Source organism: Pleuronectes platessa, chromosome 2 (genome assembly GCF_947347685.1).
Source record: "Pleuronectes platessa chromosome 2, fPlePla1.1, whole genome shotgun sequence".
Classification (NCBI taxonomy): Eukaryota; Metazoa; Chordata; class Actinopteri; order Pleuronectiformes; family Pleuronectidae; genus Pleuronectes; species Pleuronectes platessa.
Window position 1 is genome coordinate 22,328,164 of NC_070627.1, and position 20,016 is coordinate 22,348,179.

General features: G+C 41.8%; 1 protein-coding gene across 1 annotated transcript; it reads left to right on the plus strand.

The window, feature by feature from the left end:
• The first annotated feature begins 523 nt into the window (after positions 1 to 523).
• On the plus strand, positions 524 to 16,160 carry mapkapk3 (MAPK activated protein kinase 3). The gene is made up of 10 exons (XM_053412412.1): positions 524 to 1,294; positions 8,020 to 8,159; positions 10,418 to 10,482; positions 10,680 to 10,759; positions 10,838 to 10,964; positions 11,210 to 11,285; positions 11,371 to 11,495; positions 12,341 to 12,426; positions 12,530 to 12,610; positions 15,113 to 16,160. Exons 1-10 carry the CDS (start codon positions 989 to 991, stop codon positions 15,266 to 15,268), a joined length of 1,242 nt encoding a protein of 413 aa, XP_053268387.1. The 5' UTR covers positions 524 to 988; the 3' UTR covers positions 15,269 to 16,160.
• Positions 16,161 to 20,016: the final 3,856 nt, after the last annotated feature.

The window sequence follows — 20,016 nt, forward strand, 5'->3', positions numbered from 1 at the left end:
TCTGTTTATTTTTTTAGAAGGATTACGCAAACACTACTTAACGGATTTTTGTGAAATTCTATGGCAGGGTGGGGCGTGGCTCAAGGAAGAATTCCTGACATTTTTGGATGAATTTTTGTATCACTTTATCTTGCATCATGCTATAAGGAATTTTTTTCCTTGATTTCTTAGAGACAATTTTGAAATAAAAGAACCATCGTGATATGTTTGATGGGACTGATATGTATGAGTGTGTGCAATTTGGTGTAGATCCAAGTATACATCCAGATATAGTGACTCTAAATGTGGCTCCCTGAGGGTGCTGTTGACCCTCGGCAGGGGTTTGCTCTCTACTGAGTGAAATTCAAGTTTATCTTCTATTGCTTTGCTGGAAATCTGTTAGTGTATTTTTAAGATAAAGTTAAGTTACTCTTTAGGACTAAAACAAGTTCTACTCTCCAGCTAAAACCCCTCCTCTCCTTCTCCTCTGACCACTGAACTACTGCACATTCACGGTCTGCTCCTTTAAGGCGGCCCTACGGGTCCATTTGAGAGAAATGACTTGACTGAAGGAGGGTGGTGCTTGTACGAAAAGTGACAGTGAGTGGCCATGTGAATCAGAAGGACTCAGCCTGTCATCCCTACAGCGAGCAGACATCTCTCTGACTGGACTTTACTTTCTCTCATTCTGATGTGCGGGATTATCTGGGTTTCTCTGGACTGTAACGTGGACAGCGCGATAGGGACATATTAATCCATGTGTAGTTTCCCTGCGAATGAAGTGTGTGTTGTACAGATAGTTTGAAAAAAGCCTGACTTTAGAACCAGTGTGGGATTTACTGAGCGGAGACGTTCCAGGGGCTCCGGCGCGCGGACGCACCACAGGATTCCTCCGCTTTACGCAGTTACCGGAGCGCAGCTGTCTGGAGTCATCACCTCGCTTCGGTGAATCACTCACCGCGTTCACTTCCCGAACTCGGCCGGTGACCACACGCCGGTGAGACCAGCCATGCTGCAGAATGGAAACGGAAAGGAGCGACCGGATAAACCGATTCAAGCGCCGATTGCTGAGGCAGAGCCGGACTCCCCGGCGGACGAGCCCGATCACAAGCAGCAGGAGGTGTCCGCCGCTGGCAGGACGGACCCGGGCACCGAGTTCCCTCACTTCCCCCTGCCCGGCGAGCCCAAACTGGAGATAAAGCGCCATGCAGTGACGGACGATTATAAAATCTCCTCTCAGGTCCTGGGTTTAGGGATCAATGGCAAAGTGCTGGAGTGCTTCAACAAGAAGACAGGACAGAAGTGCGCTCTGAAGGTAGAGGAGTCACCTTCCACTTCACACACAGCCTGTTACAGACTTTTCTAATCAGATTACAGATACAAAAGACACTCACAGTCCAGTAGGATCATGTTTTGGGCATATCTCTATATGCATTTTGTTTCAATTTAGATCACCAGTTTAACTTTGAATTGTAACAGTTACATATGAGGGTTTATGAATATTAAGATCAGTACAAAAAGGCTATTGGCTTTTGTTGTTAAAGGAATTGATCACACAAAAAATTAAATTCCCTCCTTCACCACGATGCAGATGGAAGGGTGGGTGAAGTGTTTAAGTCCATAAAACCCTTTAGGAGTCTCGGGGTAAACTTTGTAGCAGCTGAATCTGATACAATGTAAGTCAATGGCGACATACACTTCAGACGTAATAAAACAATAGTAAAACACAACGTGTGTCCATACTGCTCGTGTGGTGTCATCCAAGTAAAACAAGGTAGATTACATCATGTTTTTGCCTAAATGTGCTCAGATATCTTCCTACTTCACTTCACCCACCCCTCCATCGCCATAGTGGTGAGTAGATAATAAGTGAATTTTCATTTTTAAGTGAACTATCCCTTTAAGAGTTGGAAACTGTTGCCATCTTTGAGAACTTTGACCTTTGATGAGGGCAGATTTGTGTCACAGACTCAACACTAGAGCCGCCTGTATATGTGTGTGTATTTCTGACTGGTAGTCGGGCACATGTATCTGGCTGTGTGTGTGTGTGTGTGTGTGTGTGTGTGTGTGTGCCCGCTTCTCACCGTGTTTTTCATGTGAGCGAGCTGAATGCCAGCTGTGCTTCTCGGAAGTTCACAAGAATGTTACGAGTTGCGCGGCTGCCCATCCGCTGATATGCTACACTGTCTCACAGATTTGGAGGGTGACACCTTATGCTGGAAATAGTCGAAACTCACCTTCACACACACACACACACACACATGCAGGCAAGTGTGCACGTGCGGGTCATCATGGCTGTCACCTGTCACCACTGGGCGACGGACTGAGAGAGATTTACTGGCTTACAGTAATCCATCAGGAGCTGAGGTGACAAAACCTGGGATAGGAAGACATGACGCAAGAAGAGAACGAGAGCTAAAGTGCATGAGACCAATGCAAGTCACAGAGAAAAGATGTATGGGCAAAGAGGTAGAGGAGAGGGAGAGGTGGCATCACGTCAGAGAGGGAAACAATCACACACTTCATCTCATGACAGCTCAGAGACAACAACTTATGCCATAGAAAACAAGAGGTTTAGCTACGTGCTACCACATGATACAACGACTTGTGTAAGAAACGTTTGTTTGTCAGAATTTATTCTGTGAAAATGCTTCTCTGTGAAACCATGTGACTTCTGACTGTGTCCATAACAGCAGCACCTGGTGCTTGACAAACGGTGGGTGGGTCACAGTGATCCCATCTTAGAGAGAGAACTCCACAAACCCACCGCACTCCGCCTCTGAACCTGAACATGATGTAGAGATGACAAAGGAAACACTGATGACATCACAAGTCAGTGGCTCAAGTACCTTTTGCTGGCATCTTTGTTGGTCTGTGTGTAAATCGGATTTCACTGGACCAGGTGACTTTTTCAAGACAAAGTATTGTTGCTTTATTTTGATCTCAAGGCAAATAGAAAGCAGAGAGAAATAACCGAGAGTGTTGGATTCGGAGGGGTGGGGGTGTGTGGGGATTTAACCACTGGCATTTTCATTAAGTGTTGCTCTGAGCACTGAACGTTATAAATGGATATAGGTTTAATCCACTTTGCAGCCGAGCGGGAGGCGAGCCATCCGTTTAATGTGATTCAGCTACAGCCGTTAGGTTTCTTTTAACTGGGATTTGACTGATTAGTCCAGGGAGGAGAGGTGGGCCCTGAGAACCTGGTGGTGCTTGATAGATGTCTCCAGATCTACCATAACTTCTAAATACTCCGTGCATGGATTTGGCAGACGATTGTTCCATTTTAGTTTCTCAAGTGTCTTCAAGTTATGTGTATAAGCTAAAGGTCTGTGAGAAGGCCACTCGAAGCAAAAAATTTCCATTCAGTGTTTGTGTATGTTCACCTTTGTGGTCTGCCCACTGGTATGAGAGGGACACGTCTGGGTTTCCTCACAGGGACCACAATGTCCTTATAATTCCGAGTGGTTTGGTCTGACCCTGCATGGAAGAGGTTTTTAGGCTCGCTCCAGGCAGCCGGTGCTTTAAACAAGTTAATCAGTCTCAGAGGTTTGGGGCTTATAGGTCTACAATGACTCTTAGGCCTCAGCTGTTGTGCAATTCAAGCCCATTATCTGCTTGGAGTGTAGCCCCGAGGAAACGTGCTGCAGTCCTGAAGCTTTGAGGAGGTGGTCTCGGACCAGTGTGTCCGATCTTAATTTCTAACTTCAGTAACCTTTGAGGCTGAGGATCTCTGTTGTATTCAAAAGAGCTGAAAGTTGTGTTGGTACAAATCACTCCTGCTCTCTGGTCAGCTTAACAGCCCTGGAGAGACTTTTATGTTCTTATTGTCCTGCAGGGACGTTCAGTAACAATTTCACTCTCAAGGTTTTGTGTTAACTACAGTGTGTGAGGTCATGGAAAATCTATACAAAAATGGGTTTTGGGTGTTTTCTCACTTGAATTTAAAGATTGTGGTGCATCAGGTGTGATGGTGGGTTTCTGATATTTTGGTTGTATAAAGATAAATATGCCAAGTATATTTAACACTTCCTCACATAAAATCTAGAAATGGCCAGACCTATATATTGTGTTGACTTGTGGACTTATTATTCAAAGTATATTCAACAATGTTCAAACCCAGAGAAATCCCCAATTGGATTTGAGCTAATGGGACGTTTCCATTTGGTCGCCTTTTAATTGAGTCATATCCTCTTTACCTGTGGCTTTTCCCTTCTCTGCTTCTGGTGCAAACAACGTATGACGAAGGTAAAACAAACTGCCAGTTAACCAGTCGGCTGTTTTTTCCTTCCACTGTTTTTATTGGTCACTAAATTGGTATTAAATCACGATTGCTGCGGAATTTGAATGAAACACACCATCTCATCTGTAAACAGGATTTGGGAGTGGTGTCACATATATTTTCATAGCGAAGACAACTCCCTTGACCCCAGGCTTCATCAAACTTTTTAGTTATTATTTTTATTGGAAGACAGCTTGCAGACGAATATACGTATTTTAAGAAAAAGTTCGCTATATTAATGAGTATATAAGTAAACATGCGTATCATATAAATGTATGCTTGAAGCATGGCTCTACAGGGGAGAGCACTGTTGATTGGTCCACCACTGAAATATCTTAACATCTATCGGAGATATTACAATGAAATATACAGAGACCTATGGAGCCCGGGGGATGAATCTTACTGAGATAATTAATAACAATGCTAGCATGCTGACGAGCTAAACTGACATAGTTAACATATGGTCACTGTTCGCCTGATGGCATTAGCATTTAGCTGCAAGCTTTGTCAGAGCTGCTGGTATGGCTGTAGATTCTTTATCTGCTTGTAAATCAGATTCTCAAAAGGAGCCGTGATATGTTAGTGTTTTTATTAAGTTGCTATAATTCCTATTATTGATTAACTAGAGCACTTTGATGTATGAGCAGAGAGTGATTCTGCTGAGAGGTCATGTGCTGTTAAACTGAGCACATTATCAGATGTGTGTGTATGTGTGAGTGTGTGTGAGTGTGTGTGAGTGTGTGTGTGTGTGTTGCAGCAGCCTCTATGGACAGAGATCTGATTGGTTTGGAGCAGTGTTGGGTGAGGTTGATTGGTTTAGATCAGGTAATCCATTAGCGTGCATTCATCCTCCATGATGAGGCCTCACATAAGAATCCAAAGTCCATCAGATTAACTAAATGCATCATTCACACAATCCTGTCTCCATCTTCCCCCTTGTGTTTTATATGTGTTCAATCCACACGGACTTCTTTTATTACGGCCAATTCAATTTCACTCCAGGAAATGAAGGGAGCCGGCTCACAAGCTGTCTGCTCTGATTAAAGTCATGAAGCTATAAACGGCCGATCAGAAGCAAACCTGCCCACCGAGTTCAGTGGGTGACGCTGAATGAAATAGAACAAACGTAGTAGCAGATCAGAAGAGTCAGTCACCGGAAACCCTCAACTTCTACTTTCAACACCCTGCTGTTCTCTGAACTCCTCACTTCCTCTTTATCATCAGTGAGTGAAACACACCATCACAGTTTGGAGGAGTTATTTCTGACACTTGGAGTTTCCTGGAGACACAAAAGTAATTTCATTTCCACACAAACAACTGAATCTGAAGATTTTTTCTCTAATAACAACTTGGATCAGTCAAGGCACCTGCTACACAAACAAATATTCGATGTGTGTGTGTGTATGTTTGTGTTTCTGTTATACATCGATGAGTCAGTCAGCCTCTCTGTGTGATTGTGAACCAGGATGGCTCTTTGAGCAGACCAGCCTTGTGAACAGCAGGAAATCACTTCATCACTGTCACGTCCAGAAATACACACTGACTGAAAACATGTGCTATGTCAAGGTCTGCCACCTGCTGTGTGTGTGTGTGTCGTCACTGGCTGTCTTTTGGGGACGGCTTGTCCAAATAGGGACATAAACCATGTCCCCAGTTGAAAGCAAGATTGATTTTTGGGTCAGTGGTTAGGGTTAGAGTGAGTATCCAGGAAACAACGTATTTGTGTAATGTCTCCATAGTTGACCTGTGCCAAATTGTGTGTATCATCTGCCTTATGTCAAACACACATCCTGTTTTGTGGCCAAGCTGCTGTTTGTGCTCAATTTACTGTATTGATGCTTTAACACCCCTTACTGTGCAGTACAACACAGGTATAGTCCATATTTCTGTGGTATTAGATAAGAGTGAGTATCTGAAATACAGTACTCCTGTGTGGGGCTCAGTGGTTATTACTTTTCCATGGTCAGGGACCTGTCCTCGAGTTATGAGCAAACAAACAGAAAGGTTTAGTTCTAGCTGGGTTTTATTGTTGTCCAGCAGTGTTTTGATGAGTGAAGTCGTTTAATTGGACACAACTTCCAGCTTCCGCAAGAAAGACTGGTTCACACAGGTGTACAGGGCTTTCCTGAAGGTCATCCCTTTGACGGCCCTCATCAGTATTTGATTTCAACTTCATGTCTTTCAAATTTGTATCATTGTTCAGATGGCGCTCAGATTGTTAATGGCGCTTATACAAGTTCTTCATATGAACAAATTGCAAGCCAAATCTATTTTTTAACTTTGCCTCTTCTGTTTACAGATCAGCCTCTAATTTTAACAACAAATAGCTCAACTACACCTGATGTTATCACTAAAATGTTTAGTTTTGGGGAAAACACTTTGGAAAATGGGGTTAGGGTTAGTCTTAGTGATATAGCTGAAATTATTAATAGTATTAATAAATATCTTGCTTTCTTATATTGACATTAAGACAACGAACAATCATTTTAATTTTTTATGAATCTACAGATTAATTTCTTAATTAATGTAATAAATCTTTCTACTATTTAATATGGAAAAATTAAGATTTGTGTGCATAATGAACCCAAATTTGACCTGTTTCGACATTTGACAATAGAAAAAACACCCTAAATGTCATTATATTAATTGAAATTTGAAAGATATTAAAGTGACCCAAAATGCACAAAAAGTTAAATATTATAAAGATGTCACAAGATGATAAAGGTAAGTGAGCTGCCATTTCAGTGAGGTTATGGCAGCCAGACAAACTGTGCCAGAGGCCCACGATCGGATCTTCCAAGATGTGGAAGCAGAGAGTGATTTGGAGGAGGATGCGTCAGAGCAGGAAGACAACATGGAGGGAATCTCTGATTACAGTCCCTTCGATGAAGACATTTATATAAAAAAACAATACAGTCAGTCGGTCCTGACTTCCACATCAAGTTGAAGTCAGGATGTCAGTGGAAAATGTCATTTGAGTGACTCAGTTCTAACGGTTATAATGGTTATACATGGTTATTTAATAAGTTATCACAGTTCCAGAATGTTCCAGAATGTTCTTGCCATTCTCCCTTTCAATACAATATATTCAAATCATTAAGGCTGCTAACCCTAACCCAGGACACGACGTGATTGCAGATATTTTTCTCCAAAAACGATTGCTGTAAAACCGAAAACATACACTCTCCCTGCTCTTTGAAACATTAATTTAGAAATAATCATCCATTTAGTGATGTCAGATAGGCTATTTATACATTCTAAAAAGATCTGTAGTTCAGAATTCGGTATAGAGACTGAGGGAATTCTTGGCCCGGGTTAAACTTGAACCGGACCGTACTGTGAAGGCACGAAATATGAACAGCATGCAATTGTCTTATCTGTCCCACTAGCAGTCCAAAATTTTACAATATTTTATAAGGGATTATATGAAAATAGCTTACAGTATTCTCAAGTGGATTCATTGAATAATCATTACAGCTTTAACTGACATTTGCAATTAATGAAACTTAATTTGTCTTCAAAATGTCATATAAGATCATTTAACTGATGCTTAATGTTCCATTATGGATTCTGTGATTCATGCTCTGAATGAAAATTCAGAGATGATTATTCCATTGATTATTCTATCAAAAGTGAAACGAACAATGATATTTGAGCGGTGTACAATTGAGCATCCTGCCAGACACTGGAAGTATATTTTTTATATAAATCACAAATTGGTTATGTATTCATCGCTCTTTCTGCGTCTCTTCATCCAGATTCTGTACGACAGCCCCAAAGCCAGACGAGAAGTGGAGCTTCACTGGCGAGTGTCAGGAGGGCCGTACATTGTCCGCATCCTCAACCTGTACGAAAACATGCATCATGGGAAAAAATGCCTGCTCATCGTCATGGAGTGGTAAGATTCACATAAGACCAGATCACACATCAGGGCCGATCTGAACATTCTCCTCAGTAACATGTTCCTCTGTATATTTCTCGAGTTGATATTTTGTGTTGGTTTTCAGATGAAATTGATTCCCCCTGTGTCTAATGAAATCATAAAAACTTGAAAGTGGATTTGAAAGGATTTTTTGTTACAAGCCCAGTGACTGGTAAGATTAAAAGGTCATCTAAGCATAATAACCCAGAGATGATGTAGTAAAATTACCTCTCAATAAAATATATCTCGATAATAACTGCAAACATGTTCTGCGGGTTTTCACACAAATTGATCGTGTGTGTGTGTTATCTGACAAAATATAAACTCTGTGTGACAGAGGACAGAACTTTCCTCCATGCTAAAGGTCAAAACTGACAAAGTGAAGACGTCGGCACAGATGGTGTGATAGAGACGCATGATTCCATCTGGGCTTCATGAGTCCTGATAAAGTGTTCGCAATAATACCCTGTATGACTTGCATGTGTGTGTGTGTGTGTGTGTGTGTGTGTGTGTGTGTGTGTGTGTGTGTGTGTGTGTGTGTGTGTGTGTGTGTGTGTGTGTGTGTGTGTGTGTGTGTGTGTGTGTGTGTGTGTGTGTGTGTGTGTGTGTGTGTATACATGTCTTTCTTTGGTTGTGTGGACACATATTTGTGATGATATGAGGAGAATTTGCTCCTTCCTGTCCCCTGCACCTCACAGGGCTGACCAAGTGTTAAGGTTTGATTTCAGGGTTCAGGTTAGAATCAGGTTAAGTCCAGGGTTGCACTGGGGATGGTGCGTGCTATGACGTCCACACACGTAGTTGAACTCTGGACCTTTTATTGCTCCTCATCACAACTTGTTAAAGGGGAAAAACACAATAATTCAGAGAAACTTGACACCACAGAAACGTCACTGTGTCCTCTTCATTGGAATTTTAAACAGTGACTAAATAATTCTCATCGTCACATTTATAACACAGAAGCCGTTTGTTTTGTTCTATCTGTGGTGACTTTGTGTTTATGAGAGTGTGTATGTGGGTGTGTGTGTGTGTGTGTGTGTGTCTGCCTCCAATCTCTGTTCATCTGTTTACTCACAGACCACAAAAAGTCCGTTCTTACTTTATTCACATAAACCACATCCATGCCATGCCACAGTGACTGGTGAGTGTGGGGGCTGGATGGGACTTTCAGACAACTGTTTGATGGGTTCTTGTCAAGATGTGATTCTGAAACAGACATCATGGTGGTGTCACGTAGGATTTGATCAAAATAGCTTCATTTATGAGAGGAATTTAGAATAAAAAACACATTATATATTGTATATCTATATCGTTGTTGAGTTAATTTATTGTGTTGCAAACAAACCTAAATGAATGAGACGGCAGAGGAGACAGATAACCGTCATATCAGTTTGTTTGAACTACTGTGTTTTTCATGTAAGTCCTACAGGTTATTTTGGATGAGATGATTTCTGTACTCGCATCTTCCTCTTTTCCATTGTGTAAGGACAACTCACACTTTGTATTTTTAGAATTTCAGTTTCACTTTTGATTTCCATTTGACAACAACTGAAAGGTTTCTGTAAAGCACTTTGAAATTTGAAGCTCTAACAGAACTTCTTATTATCCAGTATTTGTTAGTTGTTATTCTATGTGAGTAACGTTGTGTCTTTTCAATCAGGTAAGACTTGCATGGAAAAATAAAAATGTTTGCCATGACAAACAATAGGAAAATTTGATGTGTTAAATAAATTATACTATTGCGCGTTTCGACCCCACAGATGTCATCAAGGTTAAAAAACGGCATGGAGGTGTGTAGTATTGGAAACCCGTCCAGGGACTAGACACTGGTGGTGGTTGATGGGATGAAGAGAAGGTTCTCAGACATGTAGACTGGAGGTGATTGAGGTCACAGCAAATCACGGAAATGAAAGCTTAAAGCGAGAGAAGAGGAGATTCAAATTTTGGCAGCAATGACAATAGGCCAATCATGAGTGAGGGAGATCATGGCAAAATCTGATTGGATCACTGTAAACACCCACAAGTCAGCTGATAAGAAGCGGAGGGAAGAGTTGTATTGTGAATGAATGGGACAGAGATAGCCTGTGGATTGACTTTACGTTAAGCTTAATGTCTATGGTTTTATCATCTCATTTACTTTTCTCTATTCCAAAGCTGTGAGGTTTCCCTGTCATACTGTCACTGTGATGCTTTATTGTGGCTCTGATTTTCTAAGCTCATTATTTTGTCTCCAGTATGGAGGGAGGAGAGCTGTTCAGCCGAATCCAGGCCAGAGGAGACCAGGCCTTCACTGAGAAAGGTGAGGACAGATAGAGGGATGGATTCTGCCCACATAAATGTCCGAAAGGAAGAATGCACAATCAGTCAACCATTTTTTAACACTCATACAGGAAAGTTAAACAAGGGGGCAAAATTAGAAGCTTGTTTCTCCTGTTGTGCGATAATGGAAATGCTTCTGGTTTGAGAGATTTTTGTTTCTTCCTCTTTTCTTCCCAGAGGCATCTGAGATCATGAGGGACATGAGCACGGCCATCCAGTTCCTCCACGACTTCAACATCGCACACAGAGACATAAAGGTGCACAGAGATAGAGATCAAGCACCTCACTCCCAATGAATATGATCAGGAAACGTTGACATGTCTTCCTTTCTCCAGCCAGAGAACCTGCTGTACACAACCAAAGAGAAAAACGCGGTCCTCAAACTGACAGACTTTGGCTTCGCTAAGGAGACCACGCTGCACAATCCACTCCAGACCCCCTGTTATACACCGTACTATGTTGGTATGTTGCATTTTGATATTGACCGGTGATTATATAGATCGGGTGTTTGTAGAGGGATCAGGAAGAAAGTGTCATATGCTATGGTTCAGCTATATGTATGAGTCGTTTTTGCCATACTGTAGAAACTTAATGTGTGTGTGTGTGTGTGTGTGTGTGTGTGTGTGTGTGTGTGTGTGTGTGTGTGTGTGTGTGTGTGTGTGTGTGTGTGTGTGTGTGTGCGTGCGTGCGTGTGTGTCCATAATAAGCTCCTGAGGTTTTAGGTCCGGAGAAATATGACAAGTCATGTGACATGTGGTCTCTGGGCGTCATCATGTACATCCTGTGAGTACTGTGTGTAGTTGGGTGGAGCACATATGTATAATGTACTCAGCATACGGATTCATTCAAACCATTTGTCCCTCTGCAGGCTGTGCGGCTTTCCTCCATTTTACTCCAACACGGGTCAGGCAATCTCACCGGGGATGAAGAGGAGGATCAGAATGGGCCAGTACGAGTTCCCCAAACCAGAGTGGGCTGAGGTGTCACAGGAAGGTGGGAATGTCTAAAGAAACCTACACACAAAGGCCTTTTCAATGCTAATACCTGAAAGTACAATAAATGCTTGTTGTTCCTCTCTGAGCTGTTGCTCAAATCAGTCCAGCTCATCCACACTTTGGTGGTTTAACAGCTGGAAAAGAGGAATGTTGATATTTCATCTTTCACCCAGTATTTTTTATTTAAAATAATCTGACGAGACTGAAAGTGTTGAAGATGGCTGACTGACATGGGAACAGTGTTGTCGCATGCACAGTATCTGCATCAGTGACATTAGTGTGATACTCACAGTGCCACAGTCAACCACAGGACCATATAGCGCCCATTCAGAATTGTTCTCTTAAAGAAAACCTCAGTATGTGATCAGCTGCGGCCGGTTGACAATATCACGTCATGTGGGGGGGACACAGCAGTTTGCTTTTAACAAGTCAGTTTAAATCTTAGTGCTGCAATGCCTTCATTTCGTCTGTGTGTGTACCTGCCTGCAGTCGGTATAAACACAGTTAAAACATACTCTAGGTAAACAGGGACTCATTAACTCCTGGAGTTTGGAACTTCAAACGCCTTTAACAAATGATCGAGCCCTGACTCCTCTTAGAAATGTTTTAAAGAGACAGCAGCCTCCTTGTGTTCTCCTCTGGCCTAAAGACAACAACAGTGCATGTACACACAGGCACATTTCTATTTTCCCCCTCTTGCCCTTTTCAATAATCCTCTTGGCTGTGTAAGTAGGCCAGTCGGTCCCTGAGACCAGGAACAGTTTAACAAGACACAGGATTTGCATGTGTCGGAGCCTCGCTACTAATAATATAATGATCATTACATTGAATTTTCTCTTCCAGCTAAAGATCTGATTCACCAGCTCTTGAAAACAGACCCTACTGAGAGAATGACCATCGTTCAGTTCATGAACCACCCCTGGATCAATGTGAGTATCTGTGTGTCCTTGGATACTTCCTGTTCTGCGTCTTGTCGGCCAGTGCAAATATTTGCTCATATCTTCATCTGTCCTCTGTCTTTGCTCTCCACAGCAGTCGATGGTGGTCCCCTCCACTCCTCTGCACACCACCCGGGTCCTCACCGAAGACAGAGAGATGTGGGAGGACGTGAAGGTCAGAGGCAGATTAACACTGACCCCCTCTGGTCACATGTTGACATCACAATCTTCTACTGATTGTATTCCAGTAATTCAGTGCTGCACTTCCATAACATTCATGGCCTCACAACAGACAAAAGAAATGGGTCGGACTCCAAATTTCCCATAATTCAACTTGAGAACATCTGTCACTAGTCCCTGCATGTCCTTATCTTTTAATCTCCACTCCTCTGGTTAACAATGCTTTCAGGACATCTGTGGTTCAGGGGATACTGCGGGTCGTCCTAAAACCAGAAGTTCGGCGGTTTGAATCCAGTTTGCCCCGTTCATGTGTAAAATTACCAAATTACCCTTTAATGATTTTAGAAATTACCACATCAAATAGCAAATCAGTGAGGGACACACAGTCTGTCAACACAGAAACGTTTCATGAATGAAACTAATTCAAATCTTTCAAGATTTGTGTGTAGCACAACTGTGATGATTCCCTGATGGCCACCAGAGGGAAGCAATGGTCACAGTCTGGTCTGTTTTAAAAGTTATTTCAGTTTAACACACACACACACACACACACACACACACTCACACACTCACATACTCGTACACAATATAACTCCATGCCTTCAGAGAACATTTTATTAACTAACATTGATTTCCTTACTCTTACTATTATAACCTTACCTGAAGTTACTACTTGCCTTACCTTAACACTTACCTAAACACTAACCCAGATTTAAACCATCTGAATCACACACACAAACACATAGAAGAGCTGAGCTGTACTGTGCTGCTCTTCCCAGCTCTTTTTCCTATTTACACAATGGCATTTGTTTGCTCACATCAAGTCACATTGAGGTTAACTCTCCACTACTGGACAAAACGTGTGGGTTAGGAAATCCCATATTTTTTCAATGTTTTTCAACAATCAAATGTGAATAAAAATCAAGAGTAAAATAGGACATTCCTTCACAACAGATGAACAAGCGAATGAGTGATGATAAGTAATGAAAATAACTTTCTGCAGAATGATAGGAACACAATACGCCAACTTTCTGAGATTGCACTCGCGAACCACCACTTCGCAAAGCCAAGACGTGTTAGTGTTTCTGCAGAGATCATGACCAAGAAGTGGCCTCCAGTCATGCGCAGTAAAGAATTAGGAGTTAGAGCGTGGATCTTTTCCTGGCTGTAGCACCAAGCACCAGTTTGCAGACCTGTCCTCTGATGTTTCAATACATTCTTCGTGGTCTGAAGCCTGTTTCGGCTCCAGTTCCACGCACAGTGATGACCTGACCTTTCCCCTGTTTAAACGTGCAAAGATTGTTGCCAGACAGGTTTTTTACTGCCCTCTCCACCTTTGTTTATGTTTCTGTGCACAACAAATGATCCGGGAAATTAGTGTGACTATTAGACAGCGCTCATAGGATCAGTCTGACGTTTTAGTTGATACACTTTGTGTTTTCCCTCTCTAGCCAAGAGTCGGGTGTTTAAGAGCCACTTGTAATCATGTATATGAAAGATAAAGCCATTAGTCAGTCTCATAAAGACTGAACACGGCTCATATGGCTCTGGCCAAAGATAACACAATCCACAAACCTACATGTCTTATGCTCATTAAATAATATATTATATCTTATCTCATTTGATATTTGCAAATACCAATAAGTGCAAAAACCAAAGTGAAAAAAACAGTTTTTTAGCAGAAGTCCTGTGCAGTCCATTTCTTGGCCAGGAGCCGTAACATCCTGAAGGTTACCAGGTAAAATAATACATAACTTGATTACAGACACTGACAGGACAGTACCAAGCCAGACTGTTGATGTTTTTTTCTGGTAAGATAAGTCTGTCAGATCCTGTCTGTAGCTTCCTTTCACCTACAAGAGAGCCTCATCTAATTCTTGTTATGAAATTAAATTAGCACATTTCCCAAAATGTGTATACACTAGACCTGCAGATAAATATTGTGGATGAAAGAGGGTAAAAGCAGCAATGCAACATTTAAACTAGAAGGACACTCAGTAGAGCACCTAGCTGTGTCAGGGCCCAACAGTCCTGTTCAATTCAATCAAATTGCAAACTGCAGCTGATTGCCCACACTTATCGATATCAGTCCCCTTAATGTGCCAAATTCTTTACATCAAGATTCAACAACTGTGCCCTGGGAAATCAGTGCAAATGTTGAAAAACACTCTATCTCCCAATGTTAAAGAAAATGATAATAAATTCCTAGATCCGCCCCTGATCTGTATCCACACGAATATTGAATTTGTTCTTTCCTGACCCCGTACCACGTCCTTACACCAAGTTCCCATTCAATCTTTTTTTGGGTAATCTTACTAGCCAACAAACTAACAAATGAACAGAGGTGAAAAGATAACCTCCATGATGGAGGTAAAGAGTGGTTAAGAAGTCACAAAGAGTTTATAACAGATGAACTCTGTTTAGTATCCTGATGTTTATAGTATTATCAGTAGTCGTCAATGAACTGACACGTTTTGCCCTCTGCCTCGTCTTACAGGAAGAGATGACCAGTGCTCTAGCGACCATGCGTGTGGACTACGACCAGGTGAAGATCAAGGATCTGGACACGTCGAGCAACCCCCTGCTCAACAAGAGGCGTAAGAAGGCTGCGGCAGGCGGCAAGGCCGGGTCCACTGTCTGCCAAAGTCAGTGAGACACAGACGACCATCGATGGGAAATCCACAAGAAAAGCTGTAGAGGATATTTCAGAGAGCTGCTCGGGACTCTAGAGCGACTGGACGTGGAGGGCGTGTTCTTTGAGATAAAGGGACGACATAGGAACAACAGCAACGTCAAAGCTGAACATTAATAGAACATATCAAGATGTGAAATCCACTGTGTCGCCTGCCACTGGTAGAAAGCATCAGCTCTGTTCACTGCAGGCCCGTCAGTTTTAAATTATCTCATGTATGTAAGTTTAGATCCTGGCTGCAGACACCATAGACTTGTATGGATAATATTTTGTGCTTTTGAATCCTGGATTTCCTGACGCATGGACTATATATAAAGATCGACGACATGTCACCTCCCAAGGCCAAAGCCACTCGATCTTTACCTGATGGCTGGCTGCACTAGAGGTCGTAAACCCCATGTAAGCAAATGGAACATGTGATGCTTTAAAAAACAAGGGGAAATGTCATGATTGACAGCTGAGACCGAATCCTGATTGGTCGAGCATGTGTATCAGTGGGACCACGATACTGTGGCTCCGGGCTCTGGACGCTGCTGCTCAGACTCTGGCTTTAAATGCAGAGGATATTTTGGCGTCATTTCTAGGTAGTGGGAGGAAGTGGAGACGCATTGTCCATCTTCATGTATATTTTTAAGTTTGACGTCTCCTTTGTAACTATGCAGATCACACAAACACACACACGCACACACACAGATCAACCCTGGACAGACTGTGGAACCAGAAGACTCAATATTGTGTGTGTTTGTCTTAACATTGTCAGTCATTTGGAGTTTTCATTTCAGGGATTCAAAAGTCGGACCCAGATTGTATTGCTAATAAAAAAATCCAGCATTCACTGTGACCCACAGAACAACCTGAGGGAGTGTTTTTCATTGAACCAGCAGTAACATGGCCACACAAACACATCAAGAACTGATATGTTTCAGAGTCAGGGTCATTGCTGCAGTTTAACAGCAGTCCTTTAAATGGGACTACGAGTGGAAACTTGCGTGCCTGATGTCAGAGTGGGGCCACAGAGCTTTATGTAAGCAGCATTTGAGTAATAGTGGTGAGTTATGAGACATGGACGACTTGTGACACTTTTCTTGAGAAAGGCCATGTGTGGGTTTATGGAAGTTGAGTAAAAGGCTTCCAGTAAATGGTGGCCACAGTTTTACCTGATGAAATAACTGAATATTGCAGTATGTTTTAATCAAAGAAAATACATCCAAAGTTCTATATGAACTATTGGTTGTGCATTGTGCAGTCAATTAATTAATAAAGAGAAATAACAATGTGAAATTACATTACTTGACTGATTTAAGAATTTTTATCTTGATAACATATTGTTCATATCGTCCAGCCCTAGTTTCCCCACACATTAAATTGTTAGCAAAGACAGTAAACATCCGCAGACTCTTCCAGAGCTCAGCAGTGGTTGGGCAGCTGTGGCTCAGCAGGTACACTTGGTTACCCACTGACCAGAGGTGGTTCAGTCCCAGTCCCCCTGTTCCACATGCTGAAGTGTCCTTTGGCAGGATTCTGAACCCCAAATTGCCCCTGACAGCTGTTCCAGCAGTTAGTGGGTGATGTGTGAATGGGTGAATGGCACAACTTTACAGTAAGGAGTTTGGAGTCGTCATCAAGACTAGAAAAAGATAACTTACTGTATTTATCCATATGCTTGTGAATTAAACTTTGGAAAACAAAACAGGCACGCCATGTTTTTTTTTGCTCTGGACCTTGGAGCTATTGTTTTGCCTCTGAGGCATTGTGAAGCTGCTATAAATAGCAGCAGTGGAGCAGTTATTTGGGACCCAACTATCTGGCTCTGTGTCCGACTGGATAAGGTCAACATTATTGACCTAAGTTTAGATTACACGTCGACTACCTTTCCCCTACTTCGGTCACATGGTCCCCCTGCAGTGTTTAGGGGAGGATAATCGTAAATACACTTTTCCTCCCTGCTGTAAATAAGGGACATCAGCCATGATGAGATGTTGTCCCGAACAGAGCGTGACCTGGCAGCTGTTGTTTGACTCTCTGTCTCACAAGAAAAAAAACTGTATAAAAGTTTTCAGAATAAGACAAACAAAATTAAATCATCAGGGACTATTTGTTGGTGGAATTTTACAGCATGTTGCATGTGAAAAGTTTCCTTTCAATGAAGCGGTGGGAAGTATGTCACTAGTTAGTCAGCCATTTTGTGGAGACAAGCCCAAGCATGATGACACCATCATGTATTGTGTATCTGTACGACTAATGTGATGTTGACATAATAGTGTCTCATGTGCTTCCTACTTGTGTTATTCCACTCAAGTCACTGATCCTGTCCCTGCAGAGGTCATGTGATGGTGAGATGAAAGAAATGCTGGAAAATAACAACACTTTTGAGGTCAGGGGTCAACACTGAGGTTTAGTCAGGGGTCCGGTTTTCTCAGCCCTATTCATAAGGAACAGATTGTGTCATTAAAACTCTCTGTTGTTTGAATTCTTCTGTAAAGCTTCAGTGCAAATCCCACTCAGTGAAGAATAATAACACAAGTCTTTGTCTGGTTTATTAAGCTGGCTGCTGTTGTAACACAGGCTCCAGCACCTCCTGATAACAGACAGCACATCTCTCTCAAATGAGTCAATTCTTAGGTGAACTGTTCATAACTTATGTCTTAATGTTCAAAAGAAACACAATTGAAGGAGTTAAATATACAATTGTTGGAACAATTGAGTCCAGTTGTGTGCTGCACAGGACTGTTTCAAATGTGCTGTGAATAGGCTACGTGATAAAGCACACTGAGACAGGTCTTACTAGTGTTACAATTAAGAGCGGAGCATGCAGCCCGAGGGCTGGGTGTGATTCACACAAGTGTGTGTGTGTAGGGGGGGGGTCGATCCCTATATGTCCTAGTCTAAAGGCATGAGCTGAACATCCATCAAGAGCTGCTCGACCTTAAATGTTTTGTTGCTCCCTCTCTGTGCGTCCTTCATTGTTTGTGAACCTCAGCAGTTCCCTGATGTCTTTCTTTCTTTCCTCTATACTTTGTGTGTGTGTTTGTGTTTTGAGTTTAGTGTGTCATTAATCCACACATGTACAGTCACACACCTTGTGCTTGATGATTATTGTCATTACATCACAGGCTGCTGATAACTCTATCATTACTTCCACTGGAACGGCCTCATGTCCTCCCACACGTCACATCACACTTATAATCTCCAGAGTGCTGGCATTTTGTTTGTGTATGTGTGTGTGTGTGTGTGTGTGTGTGTGTGTGTGTGTGTGTGTGTATGTGTGTATTTGTGTGTGTATGTATGTGTGTGTGTGTGTGTGTGTGTGTGTGTGTGTGTGTGTGTGCTCTTCTTCCAGAGTAAACCTTGTCAGGACCAGCAGACATCATGGAGACCAAATCCCAAAGGCGTGAATTGTTCCTGGTTAAGTTAGTGATATGGTTTTAGTTTAGCTGTCCACAATGAATGGAAGTTGTTGCTATGGCCTGATTATGAATAGTTGCACAAATATTTGTGTATGTGTCTGTCAGTGTGTGTGTGTGTGTGTGTGGTCCAGGTATAACTCATGTTTGCATGTTGTACTCATGTTGTGCGTTAGGTTTAAGTTAGTAGCATGTATGGTTAAAGTTAAAGTCTCCAATTAAAAACTTTTTCTCTACTTTTTTTCTTCCATCACAACCATAGAAACCTTCAAGTCTGAGTTTCACGCTTTCTTAAAATTTTCACTAATATCTGTCTCTCCTATTAAAAACAAAATCAATTCTGCTATAATCGCTGTGGTTTGAGGCGCAGATTTGACTGGTATGTGTTTTTATCTCATCTTGATCCCAGACTCCTCGGATGATCACATACCAACATTGATGCACTTTGCAGTCAGTTTGCGTTTTTTGAGCTTTCAATTTCAATCACTTTGTGGATGTTCACTTTGAAAGGGTATTGATTTATTTGCGTCACAGAAAAGTGACACTGATGAAAAACAAGTCCTGCAAGTTCCTGTTCCTGCAACACTGAGCTCTTCCTGCTCATATGTTCCTGTTGCCTGAATGTGTTTGGACCAAAACTTTAAATTGCAACATTCAACTGTGTATATGTGTAATCCGTAAAACATGGTTTTTAGAAATTTAATTTTGCAATACTCAAGAGGTATCTTCCTCATATCTCCCCCTGCCAGTTGGACTGTATATTTTAGAACAGCTGCTAATTCAAAAATATACAATAATAAGATGAACCTTTAACATTGAATATGGTAACTTTTTATCAAGTACATGGGGAGCCTCTCAACTCACATGACTGCATGGTCTCTCTACTCACACAATATTAGTACTGTAAAAGACCATGCTAATGTAATCACAGATACTATCTCAATATTAAAATATTCTATAGTTACAGTACTTAACTTACTTAGTTCTCTTTGTCCCTGAAGGGGAAAGGGGCCCCAACAACCTGCCTCCATCTGGGCCTGGCCCAAGCTTTGTGCTGGGCCTCCTCGCATCCGACCCATCTCTTTCAGCTCAGCTGTCACAGTTTGTCCACCTTTGGTACGTGGTTCTGGTCCATTCTGAGGATATATAAGTAGATAAAGCGTACAATTAAGCAAATTATTATTTAATATACATAATTTGAAGTTGTTTAAGTTGAAAGTGTGAATATAAAGAATAAAAGTTTGATTCTAATTCATTTCATTGTGTGTACATTTTCTCTTGTAATATATTTAATGTGCAGGGGTT